Genomic DNA, 19,660 nt, shown 5'->3' with positions numbered 1-19,660 from the left:
TGGAAGCCACTGGTCTATTTTATGGTCTCACTCACATTTTTTCTAATTTATTTTTACTTATTTATTTTAAATTCAATTAATTAACATATAATGTATTATTAGTTTCAGAGGTAAAGTTCAGTGATTCATCAGTCTTATATAACACGCAGTACTCATTACATCACGTGCCCTCCTTAATGTCCATCACCCAGTTACCCCATCTGCCCACCCTACTCCCCTCCAGCAACCCTCAGTTTGTTTCCTGTGATTAAGAGTTTCTTATGGTTCATCTCTCTCTGATTTCAGCTTGTTTTATTTTTCCCTCCCTTCCCCATGATACTCTGTTTTATTTCTTAAATTCCACATATGAGTGAGATCCTATGATAATTCTTTCTCTGATTGACTTATTTCACTTAACAGAATACCCTCTAGTTCTGTCCATGTCATTGCAAATGGCAAGATTTCATTTTTTTAAAAGATTTTATTTATTTGACAGAGAGAGACACAGCAAGAGAGGGAACACAAGCAGGGGGAGTGGGAAAGGGAGAAGCAGTCTCCCTGCTGAGCAGGGAGCCCGATGCAGGACTCGATCCCAGGACCCTGGGATCATGACCTGAGCTGAAGGCAGACGCTTAACGACTGAGCCACCCAGGTGCCCCCAAGATTTCATTTTTTAAATGGCTGAGTAGTATTCCACTGTGTGTGTGTTTGTGTGTGTATGTGTACTTCTTTATCCATTCATCTGTCAAGGGACATCTGGGCTCTCTCCATAGTTTGGCTATTGCAGACATTGCTACTATAGACATTGGGGTGCATGTGCCCCTTCAAATCATTACATTTGTATCTTTAGGGTAAATACTACTAGTGCAATTGCTGGGTCATATGGTAGCTCTATTTTCAACTTTTTGAGGAACCTCCATACTGTTTTCCAGAGTGGCTGCACCAGCTTGCGTTCCCACCAGCAGTGTAAGAGGGTGCCCCTTTCTCCACATCCTCCCTAACATCTGGCGTTTGCTGACTTGTTAATGTTAGCCATTCTGACAGGTATGAGGTGGTATCTCATTGTAATTTTGATTTGTATTTCCCTGATATCAATTGATGTTGAGCATTTTTTCATGTGTCCATTGGCCATTTGGATGTCTTCTTTGGAGAAATGCCTGTTCATGTCTTCTGCCCATTACTTGATTGGATTCTTTGTTCCCACTCACATTTTTATGTGAGGTTAACCAAAATGTAGCTGTAGCTTGTCTAGGATGAAAATAAGCATTGGTCAGATTGACAGCATCTGGTTGAACGGACAGTGGGGCATCTCATTGTAAATTAATATATTGACATTCTGATTAGAATTTGGTTTTCTACATTGCTTGCTTAGTACAGAATTCATTGACATGCTAAGTACAGGCATGTATGTGTTTGACAATACTTTTCGATAAGATAAAATGGCACATGTGTACATTCCTGTATTTGTGGGAGTGATGAATATGCGTCTAGACCAAAAAATGTGACTAAAGGGGCACCTGGCTGGGTAGGTCAGGAAAGCATGTGACTCCCAATCTTGGGAGTTTGAGCCCCATGTTAAGGTGTAGAGATTACTTAAAAAACACAAACAGACATTTAAAAAAAACCTCCAAAAACCTAGGACTTGAAAAATATATATATATAGCAAAGATAAAGGGTCAGGATGCCGGGGACACTTCAACATCTTTATGATTTCAATTTTTTTATGATTTTCTTTGAGTATAATGGACAAACAATGTTACAGTAGTTTCAAGTTTACAATTTAGTGATTTGACCACTTTATACATTAGGCTATATGTTCCCCACAAGTATAGCTCCCGTTTGTCCTATTACATCGTGATTACGTATTATTTATTGACTGTATTCCTTAAGCTCTACTTTTATTCCCATGACTTATTCATTCCACAACTGGAGACCCTTATCACCCCTCCCCTTCACCCATTTTGCCCAACCCTCTGGCTTGCTTCCCTCTGGCAGCCATCAGTTTGTTCTCTGTATTTATAGTTCTGAATCTGCTTTTTGTTTGTTTATTCATTTTTCCTATGTTCCGTTTATGAGTGGAATCATAAATACAATTCAAATTGATGTTGGTAAAATTACTATATTGACACCCGGAAGCAGAACCACATTGGAACAAATTTCCCAAACCATGTATTTCAGAGGGCTATTTGTTTCAGTAAGTATTTTGAACACACTTTATTCCTTCAACAACTGTTTATTGACCATCTCCACCAGGCTAGAAACTGGATGAAGAGATGAGGCAGAAGGTAGAACATTCTCAGTCGAAAGAGTAGCATGTGTGGAGTATCTGAAGGGAGAAGAACATGACTTATTGAGTAAGGAAAGAAGGCGGAGATAGCCACAGGAAGATAAGGAGAGCAGACTGGAGAAGTAGCAGAGCCTGGATCTATTACTCGTTTCTGTGACATTCTGTGAGGAGTATCCTTTCACAGTCTGGCTCTACCTGAATGTACATGAATATTTTTCATCTGTCCCATCCTGAGTACAGAAGTTCACACTGTCAATGTACCCTTTTCTCGCTTATATAGTCAACTACTCCCTCTCAACTGGATCTTTCCTATTGACTTGAAAGCTTACAGTGTTCTCATTTTATATACAAACAACCCACCCTTCCTTGCCTCCATATCCTCCTATAGGTATTGCTGTATTTCTCCTTCTTTTTGGCCAGATTTGTGGAATTCATAGCTCTGTCTTCATATCCTTTCATTGCCTCTCTACCATTGCTCTACTTTCATCTCTCCATCAAAACAGCTTTTCCTAAGTTTACAATGACCTTCTCTTGTCAATCCCCTGGTCGTCTTCTGCTTAGTCAGCTTGTTTTTTTTTTTTAAGATTTATTCATTTTAGAGAAGGTCTGAGTGTGGGGAATCTCCAGCAGACTCCCCACTGAGCGCAGAGCCCAACGTCGGGCTCCATCTCATGACCCTCAGATCATGACCTGAGCCGAAACTAAGAGTCGGCTGCTTAACTGACTGTGCCGCTGAGGCACCCCTTAGTCAACTTTGAAGAGCATTTTAAGAAGTCCTCATTTTGAACAGTAACTCCTCTTAGCTTCTAGGGTACTTACTGTCCTCTTTTTCTTCATATTAACATTTTCAGTTTCCTCTGCCATTAATCAGTTTTTAAATAATTTTACCCTCAAAATATCTCTTCTCTTCTACTCGCTGCTGCCTCCAAAATTAGTCTCATGCCCTTCCCTGGCTTATTATGAGAGGTAGCTTAGCATGACAGGGGGCAAGAGTACCTGGGGTTATTTCCCAGTCGTGTGACTTAGGCAAATGGCTTTAGCTATCTCACAGTTTCATGATATGTTAAATAAGGATCATTATATCTGCCTTATGTAGTTGTAAGGATAAAATGAGTTCATTTATATAAAGTGCTCAATAGTAGATGCCCCTTGAATGCATAGCTGCAGTTATATATGAATAAAAGCTAAATTTATATACTCTAGATACTTATGTATTCAGTTGTGTATAAGCATCTCCACTTTCAGCTCTAAAAACACATCACACTCAATAATGTCCAAGGTCAAATGCATAGTTATTCTGGTACTTCATCCCCAGAAAAAAATATCTGATCACTTCTAGTGTTTCTTGCATCAATGAGTAGCTCAACCATCCCTCATTTACACAAACCAGAAAAGTAGATTCCCATCTCCGATGATCTCTCTTTTCTCTTTCCAATTTATCACCAATCCCTTTCAATCTGACCTACCAAATTTCTGTTCAAAGTTTCCATTTTTCAATGTTTCCACTTCTCCCACCGCAAGTAGAGATACCACCATCACTCATCTTGAGTACTATAAAAAGAGGTCTCCATGTTTTCACTCATTACCTCCAGTAAATTCTCCACCATGTTGGAAGAATTATAATTGCAGAAGGCTGCCCTGATGATCTCCCCTTTGTTTCAACCCTTTCATTAGCTTCCCATTACTCTTGGGATAATGACCCAAGTCCTTTGCATGGTCTACCAGTCCTACTGCCTGAGGCTTCTCCAGTCTCTCTCCCATCCTTTCTGTTCCTTGTCCTCCATTCACACCCATCCACTTACAGCTACTTATACACACTTGGCTCTCCCCGACCTGAAACTTTTGCACATGTACTTTCCCATTGCTAGAAAGCTCTTCCCACTCTTGCCCCATTTCCTAATACATTTTTCAGCTCAAACATCACTTCTTCAGGAAAGCTTTCTCTGACCTCCTACTCTACTTCAGATAACTATGTAAAAAGCTCCCATAAAGTATATATTATTCTCTTTCAGAGTATGTGCCTCAATTTTTCATTGTGGTTTAAAGTTGGAGTGTTCCCAAGACCACCTTTAGGTCCAAGGATTTGTCATAAAGACTCACAAGACTCAAGAAAGCTGGTATACTCAATGGTTATGGTTTATTACAGCAAAAGGACACAGATTAAAATCCACAAAGGGAAAAGATGCATAACTGGAATCCAAGAGAGACCAAGTGTGAGCTTCCAGTTGTCCTCTCCCAGTGGAGATACGTACAGTACTTAATTCCGTCAGCAATATGTTGTTCTCTCAAGAACATAAGCTGTGTGTTGCCAGCTAGGGAAACTAACATGAGCCTTGGTGTGCAGGGTTTTTATTGGGGTTTGGTTATATAGGCATGCAGTACCTTATCTACTCAGTCTGCAGCTCCCTGGAGGTCAGATTTATACAGTATGCTCCAACATTTCAGGCTTACAAAAACAGGTGCTCCCTCACCATAATTCCCACTGTTAATATAAACCCTGTCTGGTGTGGTCCAAGGCATCAGGTGTTCAAAGACACTTATCTGGTAAGATACTCCAAGGAGTCAAAGGTCATGTTTCAGTTGCCAGGCCAAGGACCACTCCTGAAGATTTGGAAAATAGAGCCAAGGCCTGCTGCGTTACTCTTTCCTGTACACATTTCCGTAATGCTATTATTATTTCCCAACAGACTACATGAGAACAAAATTGGTAACTGTTTTTACCCAGCATAGGGCACCAGCTTTATAATGGTTCTTAACTGATTAGAGGTGCTCTGTAACTATTTATTGAATGAATGAAATCTACTTTTTATTGTCTTGATTTCCTTCCCTTCTATACTGTGTTCTATGTCTTTCTGTTCCACTACTTTCGTGTATTTTTTTATTATGGAGTTTTGTCATGCATTTTATGCCTGAAGTTACTTAGTGCTAATGAATGTTATGAAGTAAGTATCTAAAATATTTACTATACTCTTCTAGCTCCCAATTATATTTTTATACCTTCACGTATTATACTACCTATATTTTATTTTATTGTATTTATTTTTTACTTAAAATTTTATTTATTTTGAGAGAGCGCACAAGAGAGCACAAGCAATGGGGAGGGGCAGAGGGAGAGAGAGAAGCAGACACCCCACTGTGCGGAGAGCCTGATGCGGGACTCTATCCCAGGACCCTGGGATCATGCCCTGAGCTGAAGGCAGATGCTTAACTGACTGAGTCACCCAGATGCCCCATACTACCTATATTTTAAACAATTTTTAAAAGGCAAATGTTTTTCACATCTATAAATATATAGTGAAATAAATATAGTCAGTATATTGAGCTGTGTGATACTTTTAGCACCAAAGTTATTTTTTTTATTATGTTCAGTTAGCCAACATATATAGTACATGATTAGTTTTTGATGTAGTGTTCAACCAATTCATTAGTTGCGTTTTAACACCAGTGCTCATCACCACACGTGCCCTCCTCAATACCCATCACCCTGTTACCCCATGCCCCCACCCCCCTCCCTTCTTCAACCCTCAGTTTTATTCCTGGAGCAGATTCTCTCGTGATTTGTCTCCCTACCAAAGTTATTTCTAAGAGAGAGAAGTATTGACTCAGCATTTGTCTGAAGAATTTCAATAACCAAGTCATGCTTCACTTTGAAGACATTGACTATGTAATGAATGTTATTGTGGCTATATCAGAAATAAAGTGAGAAAATCCCCTGGAACAAACGGGTATATCCCTTTTTTCCTCTGTAAGACAGAATAGTGGAAATGTCTTCCTGCAAACCCTCAGCATCTTAAACTTTATTGTGTTCATGACATCTAAATCGTTGATTCTATCTACACTCTTTCCCCGGCCAGGAGACCAAAAGTGGCAGGGCTTTTTTTGCCAATGAACTTGAATAAATCTTTCAACATTTCTTGATTGTGGTAGTGTTGGCTTATAACTCGAAGTATAAAATAAGTACCTATGAATCTGTACTAACATGAAAAACGATTGAATAACTAAGTGGGAGAGAGGAGACCGTTATCCCCTGCAGAAGAATTCCAAATGATTTATGTTGATATACTGCTCACAGAAAAGGTGGGGAGGAACTCCCCACTCCGTAGTTGGGGCTGTGCATAGTGACTTCCTAGCTTCGGGAAGGCACAGTATGGGAAGTGGGTGGGGTTATGGAGCAGAAGTAACTAACTGGATGGTGGAGAAATGTGCCCAATGCTCCCACGGCCAGATGATGAAGGCTCATATCCACAGGTCCGGGCATGTTGATGGTATGCAGCCTTACTGTTACGTGGTAAGGATGGCAGTGACCCTTCACCTCTGTGGTTTTTCTCCCCCAAACCCATAACCCCCGTCAGATGGTAAGGTAAAGGCCAGATCAACTGAAATTGAAGGGCATCTATATAATACCTGAGCAGTATTCAAGATCATAAGAAAGGATGCAAGTCTGAGAAGCCAGTGACCCATGGGCACCTAAGGCCACATGACAAATGTAATGAGATGTCCTGGATGATACTAGAACAGAAAAAGGATATTATGTGCAAACTGGAAATTCAAATAACATGTGGACTTCTGTTAATAATACTGCATCTGTTATTCACTGTGACAAATATGAGACGTTAATAATAGGGAATCCTGGGACTAATGGGGGATTCTGTCCTACCTTTTCCATTTTTTTAATAAATCCAAAACTGTTCTAAAATTTTTTCAAAATTTAAATTTTAATCTGTGATAGTCATTCTGATTTAATCTCAATGCTATGTTAATGGAACTTGCTTATTATCAGTTTTATTTGTGTTTGATTAAGAATTGCCTCCAGTTGATTGGAGCTTAGATTTTTTTAAGGTGATGGTCATAAGGTTGATTTTTCTATCACAGACACAGAAACCATTCTGTCATTGTTTAATTTGGGGGAAATAATTCTGTCCTTTGCGATTACGGATTTCTTACAATTGTTAAAGAAATTTAAGATGTTATGAGTCACAGAGTATATCCAGTTTAGAAGTAACAGGACAAAACCATTCAATTAACTAAATAAATTGGCATTAAAAAAAAAAAACACAACAGTATTTTTGAGAGCATGAGTCCAGACAATGTGTCTGTAAGATAGGCTTTACAAACTTAGTTTGATTAATTTTTGTTTTTCTGAGGATATGATTCTTTTCTGTAATTATCGTTCTGTTTTTCCTGACAGGCCATCTAGTACTAGCCGCCATAAGCTCCCTGTGAATTGAGTTATTTTCAATAATACTCTGTATTATGAAGGCATTATTTGAGTGGCTGTCCACTGTGATCTCGTTGTTTGGAGCTTTACATAAAACAGGTGGTTCTTCCATCTCACGAACGTTTCTTATTACTTAGAATTCACCATCTTGTTGTCAGGGGTCTCTCATATCTACCCCCTCACAGATGTAGCTCTACCCCTCAGTTCGCCTTTGTCTATCTGGTTCCCATATACATCTTGGTCATTTCTCTCTAATGGTCCAAGGTCTCCTGTTTTCAGATTTGATCAGGGCTCTTGCTGTATGGTTATGTGTTTATTTACACTGACTAATTCCCAAAGGGCTTTGCAGCAACTAATATTGTTTGGCTCTGAGATGACCCAGGCAACTCCGATTCCAACTCTGCTCAGCAGGCACAAGGCTGAAGCTCATAATCAAAGAGCAGATAGATACTCAGCGTGTGACCTGTTTGCTCAGACCTCCTTATCTTTTTTCATTGAGATGATGCTTTGAATGTCACCTATCATATTATGACTAATCTGGGGTACAAGCTTAAGAGTCCAACAGAGCAAGGTGCGGATCTTAACAGATGTTAGCTGTTTCATTTTGAGGAAGTTGCTTAATCTCTGGGGGGTCAGTTTCCTCATCTTTAAGATGAGAATAATAGACTGGCAGAGTTGTCATCAAAGTCAGATTAAAATTTTTCTTTTTTAAAAAATTTTATTTATTTGACAGAGAGAGAGAGAACAAGCAGACAGACAGGCAGAGGGAGAGAGAGAAGCAGGCTCCCTACTGAACAGAGAGCCCTACCTGGGGCTCGATCCCAGGACCCTGGGATCATGACCTGAACCGAAGGCAGACCCTTAACCAACTGAGTCACCCAGGCGCCCCAGATTTAAATGTTTCTGAAGCTCCTCTAGAATGCCTGATTCTGTCATGGATGCTTAATATATGCTCACTGTCCTCAGTCTGATTCTTTGATTGGGTTTAACTCCCTCACCTTGTCATTAGCCCCTTCTCGCTGGCTCTCGACGGCGGACGGTCGTGTCTCAGCCTCACGTACTGATTTCCACCTTCACATGTGTTTCTAGTCACTATGTGGTGTGAGCAGACTTGTCAACTTTTATGCCCTGCTTTAATCGTTTTTCAAACTCTATAGGATGTCATTTGGATAATCCTCACTAGTGTAAACATGTCATTAGAAGTGTTCTATTTTCTTCCTTGCAGTTTGATCTATGTTGTTTTCATAATAACATGAAGAGTGGTGCAGACCCAAGAGTGGGATCTGCCCTGGATTTGTATTGGGTGTGTTTGGGGTCAGGTAGGAGAGGGGAGAGAGAAGGAAGACTACAGACAGAGTAATGGAGTCTGGGGCCCCGACTGCCCCACCCCCAAGCCCCATCTATTAGCTGTGTGGCCTTGGTCAGGTTACTTACCCTCTCTGTTATTGCTGGTTCCTCATCTATATAACGGAGATAAGTTATATCTAACTCATAAGTTTCCTAGTGAGGATTAAATGTGGAGTGCTCACAGCACTGCCTAGTATGTATTAAGTAATAATTAAGTGTTCAGTATTATTAGAATTATTCTTTTCCCAAAGTTTCACAACATTTACTGCATCAGGTAAATCTTACTGATAGATCTGGCTTGTTTCAGCCTCAGTAACTTCAAACTAGTAAGATTGTCTTTATCTTTTTAGTATACCCATATAAATAAATTTATTCTCTCAAAGTAGTCACACTGAGAAATGCTACACTCATGTCAGTATGTCAACATTAAAAAATTATTTTAAAATTGTCTTTGTGTTCTGCAAAAATTATTTTTTTGAATATCCTCATTAATAGCAAATCTTTGTTTTTTAGAGTATCAAAAATGAAAGCCAACTCCATGAAATTTAAGCAAATGATCTATGTTGACAATCTTTCTATACATTTATGTAATTTCAGGTACTTCCATAATTACATGAATTATGTAACTTTATAGTTTTAATAAAATATATACACATAATATCCATCTACATATAAAATGTGTGTATACTTGAGAGGGAGAGTGTCAAGAACCAGCATTCAATGTAAACGGAATCGTTTTCATGAACAAGTCAAACATTCAGCCACGGTTAACTTTAAAGAAAATCATGCAGAATGTCTCTCACTTTCCAGAATATTTTTAATTGAATTTTTTCCTTAACGAATGAAGTCTATGTAAACCATGCATTCAGGCAAATGGTGGAACACATAAACATCTCTTGTCTTTCTGATTCTGGTGCTCTTTTCTTCCCTTTCATATTTGTACATTCCTGCAGACACCATGACGTTGTAGCCCTGATCTTGGACGAGCTGTAGCAAAGACGGTCGGCTGCAGGGGAACCATGCTCCAGTGAGATGCTCGGTCTCACTGAAGGTCTTGGGCATATGCCTGCTCCCTCTATTGCTTTTGCAGCCAGTGAGATATCTGTATGCCTTTGGCATCCTCAGCATGGCCATTTTATTATCTTAAAGCCTCCTCTAAAAGTCTGCCTCACCACTTGAATGGATATGTGGTCATCTGTGCTAATTTCAGCTTAGAGTCTCTATTGGTGACAATAAGCTAATGTTTACAACATTTGTTCATATCAAATGCCATTAGGCACTTTATTATGTAACAGTTTGCTACCTACGGATATTTTGCAAACAAGTAGAAAGCATCAGTCCACGTCCCCAGCGTGGCCTCTGTCTGGATTCCACGTGCTTGGCATAGCCCTGGCTTCTCATTCCGGCTCCCTAGTGTGCTGCATGATCCTTGCTATGTAAGCCCAGGGTCTTGAGAACTCTTTTGCTGACTCCCTAACAGTGATCTGGGGCTGAGGCTAGAACAGGGAAGGGGCTTGCACAGAGAAAAGCGAGGCCCAAGCTGGGCTTTGGCTCTGGGTTTCCAAAAAAATCAAGCCCACTTTTCTCATTTTTAATTCTTGGATCTAAGAGAAACATAGCAGGGTCTTATAACCTACTTAGCGAAAAGATCAACTATTGTGCTCTGTGAGGTTAATGTTAGGTGGTTTTGATGCATCTTAGAACCTCCAGGTGAAATCTCCAGGTGAGCTGGTTTTCTGTCAATTTGCTATCAGCCTCTCCCTTCTCACTAAGAGAATAACTAAGAATGTGGATCGTATTCCCATTGTGAGAACTGCTGATTGACATTGAGCAACTCCGTTGTCATGGCTGTAGTTTAAAAAATGTGAAAGAAACTGGATCTTTTCAACCTAAAGGTTCTCTCTGTATAGTTAATTAAAGACATTTTAAGAAGACATTTGGATTATGGAAAAGTGATATCACATTATGACATTTATTTCATTCCTTACCCCAAGAATCGTAGTAATTGGCTCAGCTATTCAAAACCATTATTTTATCAGAGGGTAAAGATTGCAGGACCCCCAGTCTGGCTTGCCTGATTTTCCTAATTAGCATATCTTTTTAAAAACAGCTGTGGCCACAAGGAATTTTTGATCTGTCCATGTGCTGTTCACTTGTTTTGAAACCATTTAATGTAGAAGTCTGTAGGAAACTTTATCCAAGGGTTAATATTTTTTTAATGCCCTTGTATTAAGGAACAGATTTTAGAAATTTAATTAAAATCCCATGTAAACATTCAGTGTTCAAATGCTGTGCAGCTCAGGTACATATTGTTGAGGTTCTTACTTTGCATCAGAAGAAGCTAGGGTTGGAAAACAGTTTACTGCTCACCTACAGGGTCATATAGCAAATAAATACCTCCTGGCAAAATGCATACTGCAACCTAGAGCTTTTTTTTTTTTTTTTTAAGATTTTATTTATTTGACAGAGAAAACAAGCACAAGCAAGGGGAGCGGCAGAGGGAGAGGGAGAAGCAGACTCCCTGCTGAGCAGGGAGCCCAATGTGGGGCTCAGTCCCAGGGTCCTGGGATTATGACCTGAGCTGAAGGCAGACGCTTAACCGACTGAGCCACCCAGGCGCCCCACAACCTAGAGCTTTTGATTCCCAGTCCCAGTATTCTCTCTGCTAGGCAAAGCTATTTTACATAATCAGAGGCATTTCCTTCAAAGCAGTGCTGTTGTGATATAGAAAAAACAGCAGGTGTACTCATTGTCTTCTAGGGATGTGTGCCTTCCCCGGGGGCGATATCTTCCCATGGAAGAGACCTCTGTATTTATAAATACATTCCTGTTTCCTTCAAGGGTGGTTCACTACTTTGCCTTGCCTTTGTGTGTTTCATTCATACCATAGGATCTTATATGTGGCAACCCCAAAAAACATAAAAGGTCAAGTAATCATACAAAGTCCCTATCCAGTGATGGCAACAATGTGATTTAGGAGGCACATGTATGTAGGAAGGCACAGGGGAGCCCAGTGAGTCACCAGTGTGATGTATCTACTAAGAAAGCAAAGGCAGGTTATGCTGTGCTCATCGAGATCTGGTCTCCTAAAAGGAGAAAGGGGATGGTACCATTTACATGGTGTGTACACACCCTGGGCCTTTGTGTTCTGTTCTGTGTGACACATCCTTCCGAGAGCTACCAATAAACTAGAATGAATTCATAGGCTGAGAAATGGGATGTTGAAGGGAGTAGCAGTCCCACCACAGTGGCTAAAGAAACTGCATCTATTCCTTGGAGAGAAGGAAAATCTGATTCCCTCTAGTATTTGAAGGCCCATCATATGGAGAACGTTCAAGACTGGAGCTCCCAAACTTCTCAATTGAGAGCCAGGAAACAAGATACAGCGAAGCTTCCCCCTTTTGGCTCAGGGCTTTTAAATAATCAGGCTATGGCGTTTGGAAGATGGGACGACCTGTCTCCCTTCCAGGGGACCACGTTTTCAGTCACTGGAGGTGCTCCCTGGGAGCCTGGCTGGTTGCGTGGTGGAGATGTTTTAAAGGGCAGCATTCACAATTCAGATTTGCACTTGGACCAGATGACCTTTACGGTGCTTTCCAGCACCTGGGGCTTTATGATTCTATTTCTCTTAAGCACCAAAGCTGGGTATGTGTCACATTGTTTGAACCCAACACTGAGAATGGACAGGAGCGTGGTTTGGAATGCTGGTGGTGCTTACATCTATTTTGTGTTTGAATTTCTGGAAGCGGTCTTTGTCTTTGAGGCAGTTTGGTCCCTGACCTTCTGTAACATTTGGAGCCCAGCCACACTGTCTTTGTTTACTGTAAAGAGCATGGAAAAACTGACTTCCTCACCATGCTCTGCGAAGTCTAAGGTCAAACCACTCACAGGTGAACAAACACAGGCCTTCCACCTTAAAATTGCCACTTGGCCCCTGGAAAATGGAGCAGGGTAATGATACTGGGTAACAAAAAGAGGGGAAATCAGGGCTCTACGAGCAGCCAGCAGTTAGTCACTGTCAGTCCGCTCTGTTGAAGCGCTCATCTTCACTCAGCATCCATTTGGGGGAAGTTAGAAAACACGGCATGGCATTTTCCGTCCTCTGGCCGCTGACTAAGGAAGCCTGGAGACCCTTCCTCTCTCTTCATCATCAGCACTCCCATCATTGATATTTCCCAGGATTGCAAAGTTAAAGCATAGCATTCTGAGTCACTTATGGAGCTTATGAGTAACACCAATCGGATATTCATATCATCCAAGCTGCTTTTTAAAATTTTATCTTATGGGAAGACCTCAAAGTAGCCTGGTTGGGTTGATTTCCTCTCAAGAAGGCATATACTTTTTTTTTTTCTTTTTTTTTTTTTTATTAACCTCTGCTATTCCTTTTTTTTTTTTCTTAAAGATTTTATTTATTTATTTGACAGAGAGACACAGCAAAAGAGGGAACACAGCAGGGGGAGTGGGAGAGGGAGAAGCAGGCTTCCCGCAGAGCAGGGAGCCCGATGCAGGGCTCAATCCCAGGACCCTGGGAGCATGACCTGAGCCAAAGGCAGACTTAATGACTGAGCCACTCAGGCGCCCCATAACCTCTGCTATTCTTTACTGTCTTCCAAAGCAGTAGGTCCCCTTCATCAAAGGATGGGAAGTGGCTTCCAGGGTAAGGCTATTGTAGACTCTTGAAGGGCCTAGACTGTGTCTCATTTATTTACACCCTCCTGTGCATTACACACCATCTCACATTAGCAGATCCACATAACACACATGTGCAAGTGCCACTGAATCAGTGACCTTGTCACATAGTCCCCATTGACTCCAAATCACTGATTTGCAAGGTCCAAGTTTTTTTTTTTAATATTTAGAGATTAATAACTAGAACTGACCTAAAGCAGTAGAAATAAAAATACATCCACCATCAATTCACTTTTTTTTTCTTTCTTTTTTTTTCCTTCAAGAAAGCAGGAATAAATTAGGCTTTGGATGTAACTTTTTTTTTTTTTTTGGTCTCTCGTGTAAGCAGGCTCTTGAAATGCCCTAGTTCTATCCAACATTGCTCTTGAACTGCACTTAGAGATGATATACTATCCTTTTACTAAAATATATCTGGGTATTAAAAGCCCAATTCTTTACTGCTGATGAGAAAGATTATTAGCACTTTTTTTTCCCCAGCTATAATAGTAGGCAATAACACCCTTTTTTACTTCCAGAGCTAGAGGCAGCATGTCATATTAACCTCCATTAACTGCCTAAGAAATGAGGTGCGTTCGTTAATTTAGTGTTCTGGTTTAACTAAGATTGTATGAGAAAGCTGATAAACTTCCCTTTGTTTTGATTTTTTTTCCCTTTGCCACAAATAAAAAAAATAAAAGAATGGTAAAATCTGCAAGTGCAGCGTCTGGATTAGGGGCTAGAGGTGGAGGAGGTGGATCTGCAGCCGGTGGGCATAGATTGGAGTGGCCAGAGGGGGACAAAGTGAGCACCCCCTCATCTAAGGAGGCTCGAAAAGTAGATCCAGGGAGTGTGGTGGGAGAACCCGTCTTCAAAAGTCTGGGCCAACGGTGGAATGAGAAAATAAAGTCCACTTCTCTGTATATAATTTCCTGATGGACCTTTCCCTTTGGGTGTCCTATGCAGCACTAAGTTCTATGTAGAGTTTTTCCTTATATGTAGTATCGCTTCTCATTTTCCCATTTCTACCTCCATGACTTTCCTTTTCTCATTCATCATTTTTTAAAAATGCATCAAGCACGGAGCTAGCTACTGGGGAAACAGAGAGTAAGGACACAACTCCTAAGCACCAGGAATTGCTTGCTTGCTTTATCCAGGCTTAAAAAAAAAGTATAGTCAACTTTGCTACCATCATTCTCCATGAATCCATCTCAGTTTTTCTTTTGCCATTGCCAGAGTTCAGGCACCGTCCCCTATAGTCAGACTATTGCAGGAACCTCTTCATTATTCTCTTTCTCTCCAAGCTCCCTCCTCCCTATGGATCTTAGCTGTGACTACCAGACTCCGTATCCTGCAGTTTTGTTGTTCCCTTGGCTTGTTCTCAACACAGTCCCACTTCTGCAAAACTAATAGCCCACCTGAACCAAATGGATCCTCAAATGGATCACGCACCCTCAGGTTTAGTTATGTCTTCTCACTCTGCTGGTTCCCCTCCCACGGTGTGGCCCGCTCTGATACCGTCCAGCAAGGTGGTTAAGAATGTGCTCAGTGGGGGGCGCCTGGGTGGCTCCGTCATTAAGCGTCTGCCTTCGGCTCAGGTCATGGTCTCCAGGTCCTGGGATCGAGCCCCGCAGCAGGCTCCCTGCTCGGCGGGGAGTCTGCTTCTCCCTCTCCCTCCGCCTATCCCCACTGCTCCTACTCTCTCTCTCTCTCTCTGTGTGTCTCTCTGTCTCAAATGAATAAATAAAAAATTCTTAAAAAAAAAAAAAAAAAAGAATGTGCTCAGTGGCCAAAATGACCACTCACTCGTCGTGCCGTCTCGGACAACTTCTTTTCCCTCTCTTTGGTGTTTCTGTGCTATATCCTTGCAAAGAGCAATACTTCCCTTCTAGGATCGTAAAGATTAAGTGGGCTCAGGTACACAAACTGCTCAGAGGAGAACGCAGCACATAATAAGTGCTAGCATTTTCAATACTGTGCTTGCTGTTTTGTTGTTGTTTTTTTTTAATGACCCAAACCTCACCCCTTTTCCCCAGACATCTCCTAGCTCACTGCAAATCTCAGGGTTCCCTGGGGACCTTTCCCAGCATCTAGATAGAAGTCATGCCTCCCTTCTCAGCTCTTCTCTGACATACTTATCGGATGCTCATTTAGCAGGCAGACTTAACACCTATTTATTTTTTTTTATGAGAAATAAAACTCGGAGAGCTAGCAGTTCAAGATAGTACATGGCTAGTGCCAATAGAATATGTCCCATGGGTTCCATAGATGAGACCTTCTCGGAGGGCAGGGACAGTGGCCCACGTGTGTTTCCCTTACAGCGCTTTATGCCTCGTTATTAACAGTAAGCCCAAATCATTATGCTTTTCCTGATTCAATGGTTGGTGTATTCAGATGCTCAGGAATAGATTAATTTGTATAGTGTACAGTCAGATAACAGGGTGTCTTCAGTGGTAGCTGATGAATGTGATTGAGTAAGAGCCATCCTCAGTTGTGGGCAGAGAGTTGTCCAGACCATCTGGACAGGGGTTCGGGACATCACGAATGTGGTGGTTTAGCAGGATTCCTTTGGTGGCAGGTCGCTAAATGGTCTGGAACACGAAGAGGAAGACCAGAGAGAAAACTGTGGAGGTTGAGCGCATGAGTGCCTGAGCTTAGACTCTTGAGATGGGGAACAGAGAGGAAATCTTAAATTCACGGGAGGGTTTGTAAGGAAGGAATCCACAGGATGTGGGAGTTCTTAGAGGATGGTGGCAAGGAAAGAGTGTAAAAGTGGCTGCTTGCTTTCTTCCCTGCTAACTTCGGACTATCCAAGTTGAAAGGAGGTTGTCTTCAAAGGAAAAAAGGATGTGCGTAGTTACTAGACTGTGAGCCCATGAAGGCAAGGACCATGCCCATCTGGCTCACGCCAGGATTCTCGGTGTTTAGAACAGTCCCTAGCTCCGTCACACAATCGGAGGCTGAGAAGTGCAGCTCCAATGAATTCATGGCCTCCTCCCTTGCTATCTACACCATCGAAGAAGCCATGTTATTATAGACCCTCTTGCCGCCTGTTTAACAATTCTCTCGTTCTGGTTAGCCGGCATGATCTGTTTTTCTAAAAAGACCTACTTCTCACATCATGGGCACGCTGTCCCAAAAAGGCAACTTACTTCCTAAGTAAGGGAATCTACAAGACCCTGAGGCCATCTCCTCCCTACACACCTTCTTGTAACTATTAAAGCATACCTGGCCTTGCGGCATCTCTGCAGAGAGGTGCTCCAGAAAGCAATTGTTTGCTCTCATCCTGCCGAGAAGTAGCAATATCCGTGTGGCTTAAGGGCTCTAGCTGCAGCCACGAACAGCCGGCATTAGAAAAGTATCACCACCATTTGCCATCATGAATGCCCAACTGCAAATCAGAGGCATGTCAATTCAATGAAGCAGAAACATTTCACTCGTTTTTAATGATTACTTGTGGGAGAACTTTATTGTTCTGTGTTTGTGTGCCTTTAAATAAGAAATTGCAATTTTTGAAAACGGTGAAAACCGTCTCATCTCTTCTCCTTACAAAGGGACAGGCTTTTCCCACTTGGGTGAAGATCTGCCTGCGCCACTCGCTGAAGAAAGGGAGCGGTCTTGGCAAGCATCTTATTAGTCTAAAAATAAATTATTCAGAATGCAGGTTCAGATACAGATCGCAGGGAGAGATAATAGAATTGGTTTTCCAAGCCTGATCATGCTATGAAGACATGGTGTGTGCTTTTCAGGAATCCACTTAAGTGGAATCAGCTTTGACTAATGCAAACTAGAAATAATATTGCTGCCATCCAGCTAGTGTCTGCGGAACAGCATCCTCAGAATGTCTTCGAGCATCCGTGGTCTCTTTCGTCTATGTAAGTGTGCATATGGGAAAGTCTACAGGCACTCACAAGCATTTCTTCAGAGATGCATTCTTCTCATTGTTCTTGTAAGGAAATTTCTTCGTGGCAGCGCCGAGAGGGGCACGTCTCACTTGAGACCTGTCTCCCTCCTACCCCCCCGCCTGGGTGAAATAGTTGACCACATGGGCAGCCGACTCCAGTTGTCATGTGGCTTTCTCATGTGATGCTGGGGCTGTCGCACTTCGGAGCAGAGCCTTTGTGACTCGGCACTCATGGACAGTAGCGTTCAGGGACAGAAGAGATTTTGGAGGGGGCGGGGCTGCCAATAAACCGAGAAACCTCAGAAATAAAAGTCGCATGAAGTACCCTGATCTATGTATTCCTTTTTATTTTTTATTTTTTGAAATTTGATTTTAACTCTTGCCTTTTTTTCCCCTATGGTTTGTGTCTGTTTTTTTTTTTTTTTTCTTTTCTACCCTCGCAGGCGCCAAGCTGCGCTGTTTTGTGTTTCTTTCTTTTTTTTCTTTTCTTTTCTTTTTTTTTTTTTTTATTCTGAAGCCAGACCGTCTCTCCTCACAGCTCCAGGGCTGCATCGCTGTGGGCACGCCAAGCTTCCCTGGTTACCTGAGCTGCTCCTGCGGTGTCCCGCGCATCGGCTTCGCCAGGGTGCACCGGAACCCCGAGTCGCGGTCTGCGCCGTGCCGAAGAAGGACCTGCTCCGGAGCTCTGGCCCGGGCCCCTCGCAGCTGCAAGAGGGTGACGCCGCAGAAGACCCGGGGTGGGACTGATAGAGAGGACGCCAAGGACCAGGGATGGGGAGTTAGGAGTCCATCCTGTGCCCGCCGGTCGTCCGCGGGACGAGGGCAGCAATGGCCTGTGCCGCGGGCACCCAGCTTGGGCTGCTCCCAGCGATTAGTCTGGGGGGGGTGGAGAGAACCAAGCCGAGATGTGGTGGCATTTTACCTGAGTGGAGCTGAAGATGGATAAACCAGGTATCTGCTCTATCTGCCTGGCGAGGCAGAGTTGGAGAAAGGCAGAGTGAGGGGAGCGCATGAAAAGCAAGAGGAGGTGCTGAATGCCGCTTGATTGCCTGCCGCTTGGTCTGCATTCCCATTCTAGGGAGGATGGCATAATTTATAACCCAGGACATGGATGGAGGAACTGTAAATTGTAGTCTGGATGTCCCCGGTGCTGTCAAGGAAGAAACTGATGGGCTAAGTGACTGTACCATGTCCCCAGAGAAAGGAGCAGCCTTGCAGCATGGATTTAAATGCATGTGCATGCATGTAGGGACACGAAAAAGAAAGATTTCTGACCATTTTACACAGGAAGTCTGTCACTTTGTTGGATCGGGCTTGATTGCAGCTTGTATTTTCAGCTTCAGCTCAACACCCATTTCCTGACTAGCTAGAGAGCATGGCCAAAGCAGCTGCATGCAGAATTTTCTTGTTAATGTGAAAGCAAGACCCCTCAGCTTTAACTCCTTGAAGTTCTGAGTGCTCTGTGCTTTGCTAGGACTGATTGTGGGGTTTTGTTTTCTTCTTCTTCTACAAATCCCTGTAAACACAGCTGTATTCAGTATGGTGAAAAATTCTATCCTGTAAATAGAAATCTGATCGATTTAATCAAAATAAATGTATCCCAGATGACTTTGAGACCAGCTGGCTACCACAGGCTTCAGATGCTAAGTGTTCAATAGAGATGAATGCAGTGTTCTATTTACATGTTTTAGAATTCCAGGATCAGCTTTTAATTAAAAAAAAAAAAAAAAAGTTCTTTTCTAAGGAAGAGAGGTGGTCCTACCAGCTCGTAGCTCAGTGGTTAGCACTGGTGCGGGACTTCCGGGCATGAGATTGGGGAGTCTGTGGTGTTGCCTTTTGAGGGGCGCGTGACCTGTGGCAAAGTATGGCCATAGTCAGTGTAGAGAAAGCGTGCATCTAACTTACTGTGTGGAGAGGCGAGTGCCCTCGGAATAGCCTCTGCTGAGGTTGGGGGAGGCGCTTGAGGCTGACTTTGGACTCCGATGAGTGACTGGGGTGCTCCAACCCCAGCTCCCTCGAGTCAGCTCAAACCTGGGGAGGAGGAGCTTTCCCAGTTGTCATGGGGAGCTCTTCTGAGACGCCTGTCTGGCCCTTCCACTGTTACTATTTCTACAAAGGCAGTTCTGTGTGTTGGATTATGTTTGGCCAGCTGTTGATGCATTCCTGCGGGCGGGGTTGGGTGGGGATCTCATTACTGTACTTCCAAACTGTAGATCCGAGTGCACAGAGTGTAGGGAGGGAATGGAAAGAAAGCAAGAAA

General features: G+C 42.4%; 1 protein-coding gene across 2 annotated transcripts in view; it reads left to right on the top strand.

The window, feature by feature from the left end:
• LOC115941038 (uncharacterized) overlaps positions 1 to 19,654 on the top strand; it is a 383,272-nt gene extending 363,618 nt beyond the window's left edge. Inside the window, exon 6 of one of the 2 annotated variants that reach the window (XM_081827607.1) lies at positions 17,939 to 19,654. In XM_081827607.1, coding sequence (XP_081683733.1) covers positions 17,939 to 17,987 — 49 coding nt within the window. In that variant the 3' untranslated portion in view covers positions 17,988 to 19,654. Of the gene's footprint in view, positions 1 to 17,843 lie in introns of both variants that reach the window. The other variant, XM_081827606.1, reaches the window with a different exon arrangement.
• Positions 19,655 to 19,660: the final 6 nt, after the last annotated feature.

The sequence above is a fragment of the Leptonychotes weddellii genome, chromosome 8 (genome assembly GCF_054177405.1).
Source record: "Leptonychotes weddellii isolate Sample4059 chromosome 8, ASM5417740v2, whole genome shotgun sequence".
In the NCBI taxonomy this organism is placed as follows: domain Eukaryota; kingdom Metazoa; phylum Chordata; class Mammalia; order Carnivora; family Phocidae; genus Leptonychotes; species Leptonychotes weddellii.
This window is presented reverse-complemented; position numbering and strand designations above follow the sequence as displayed.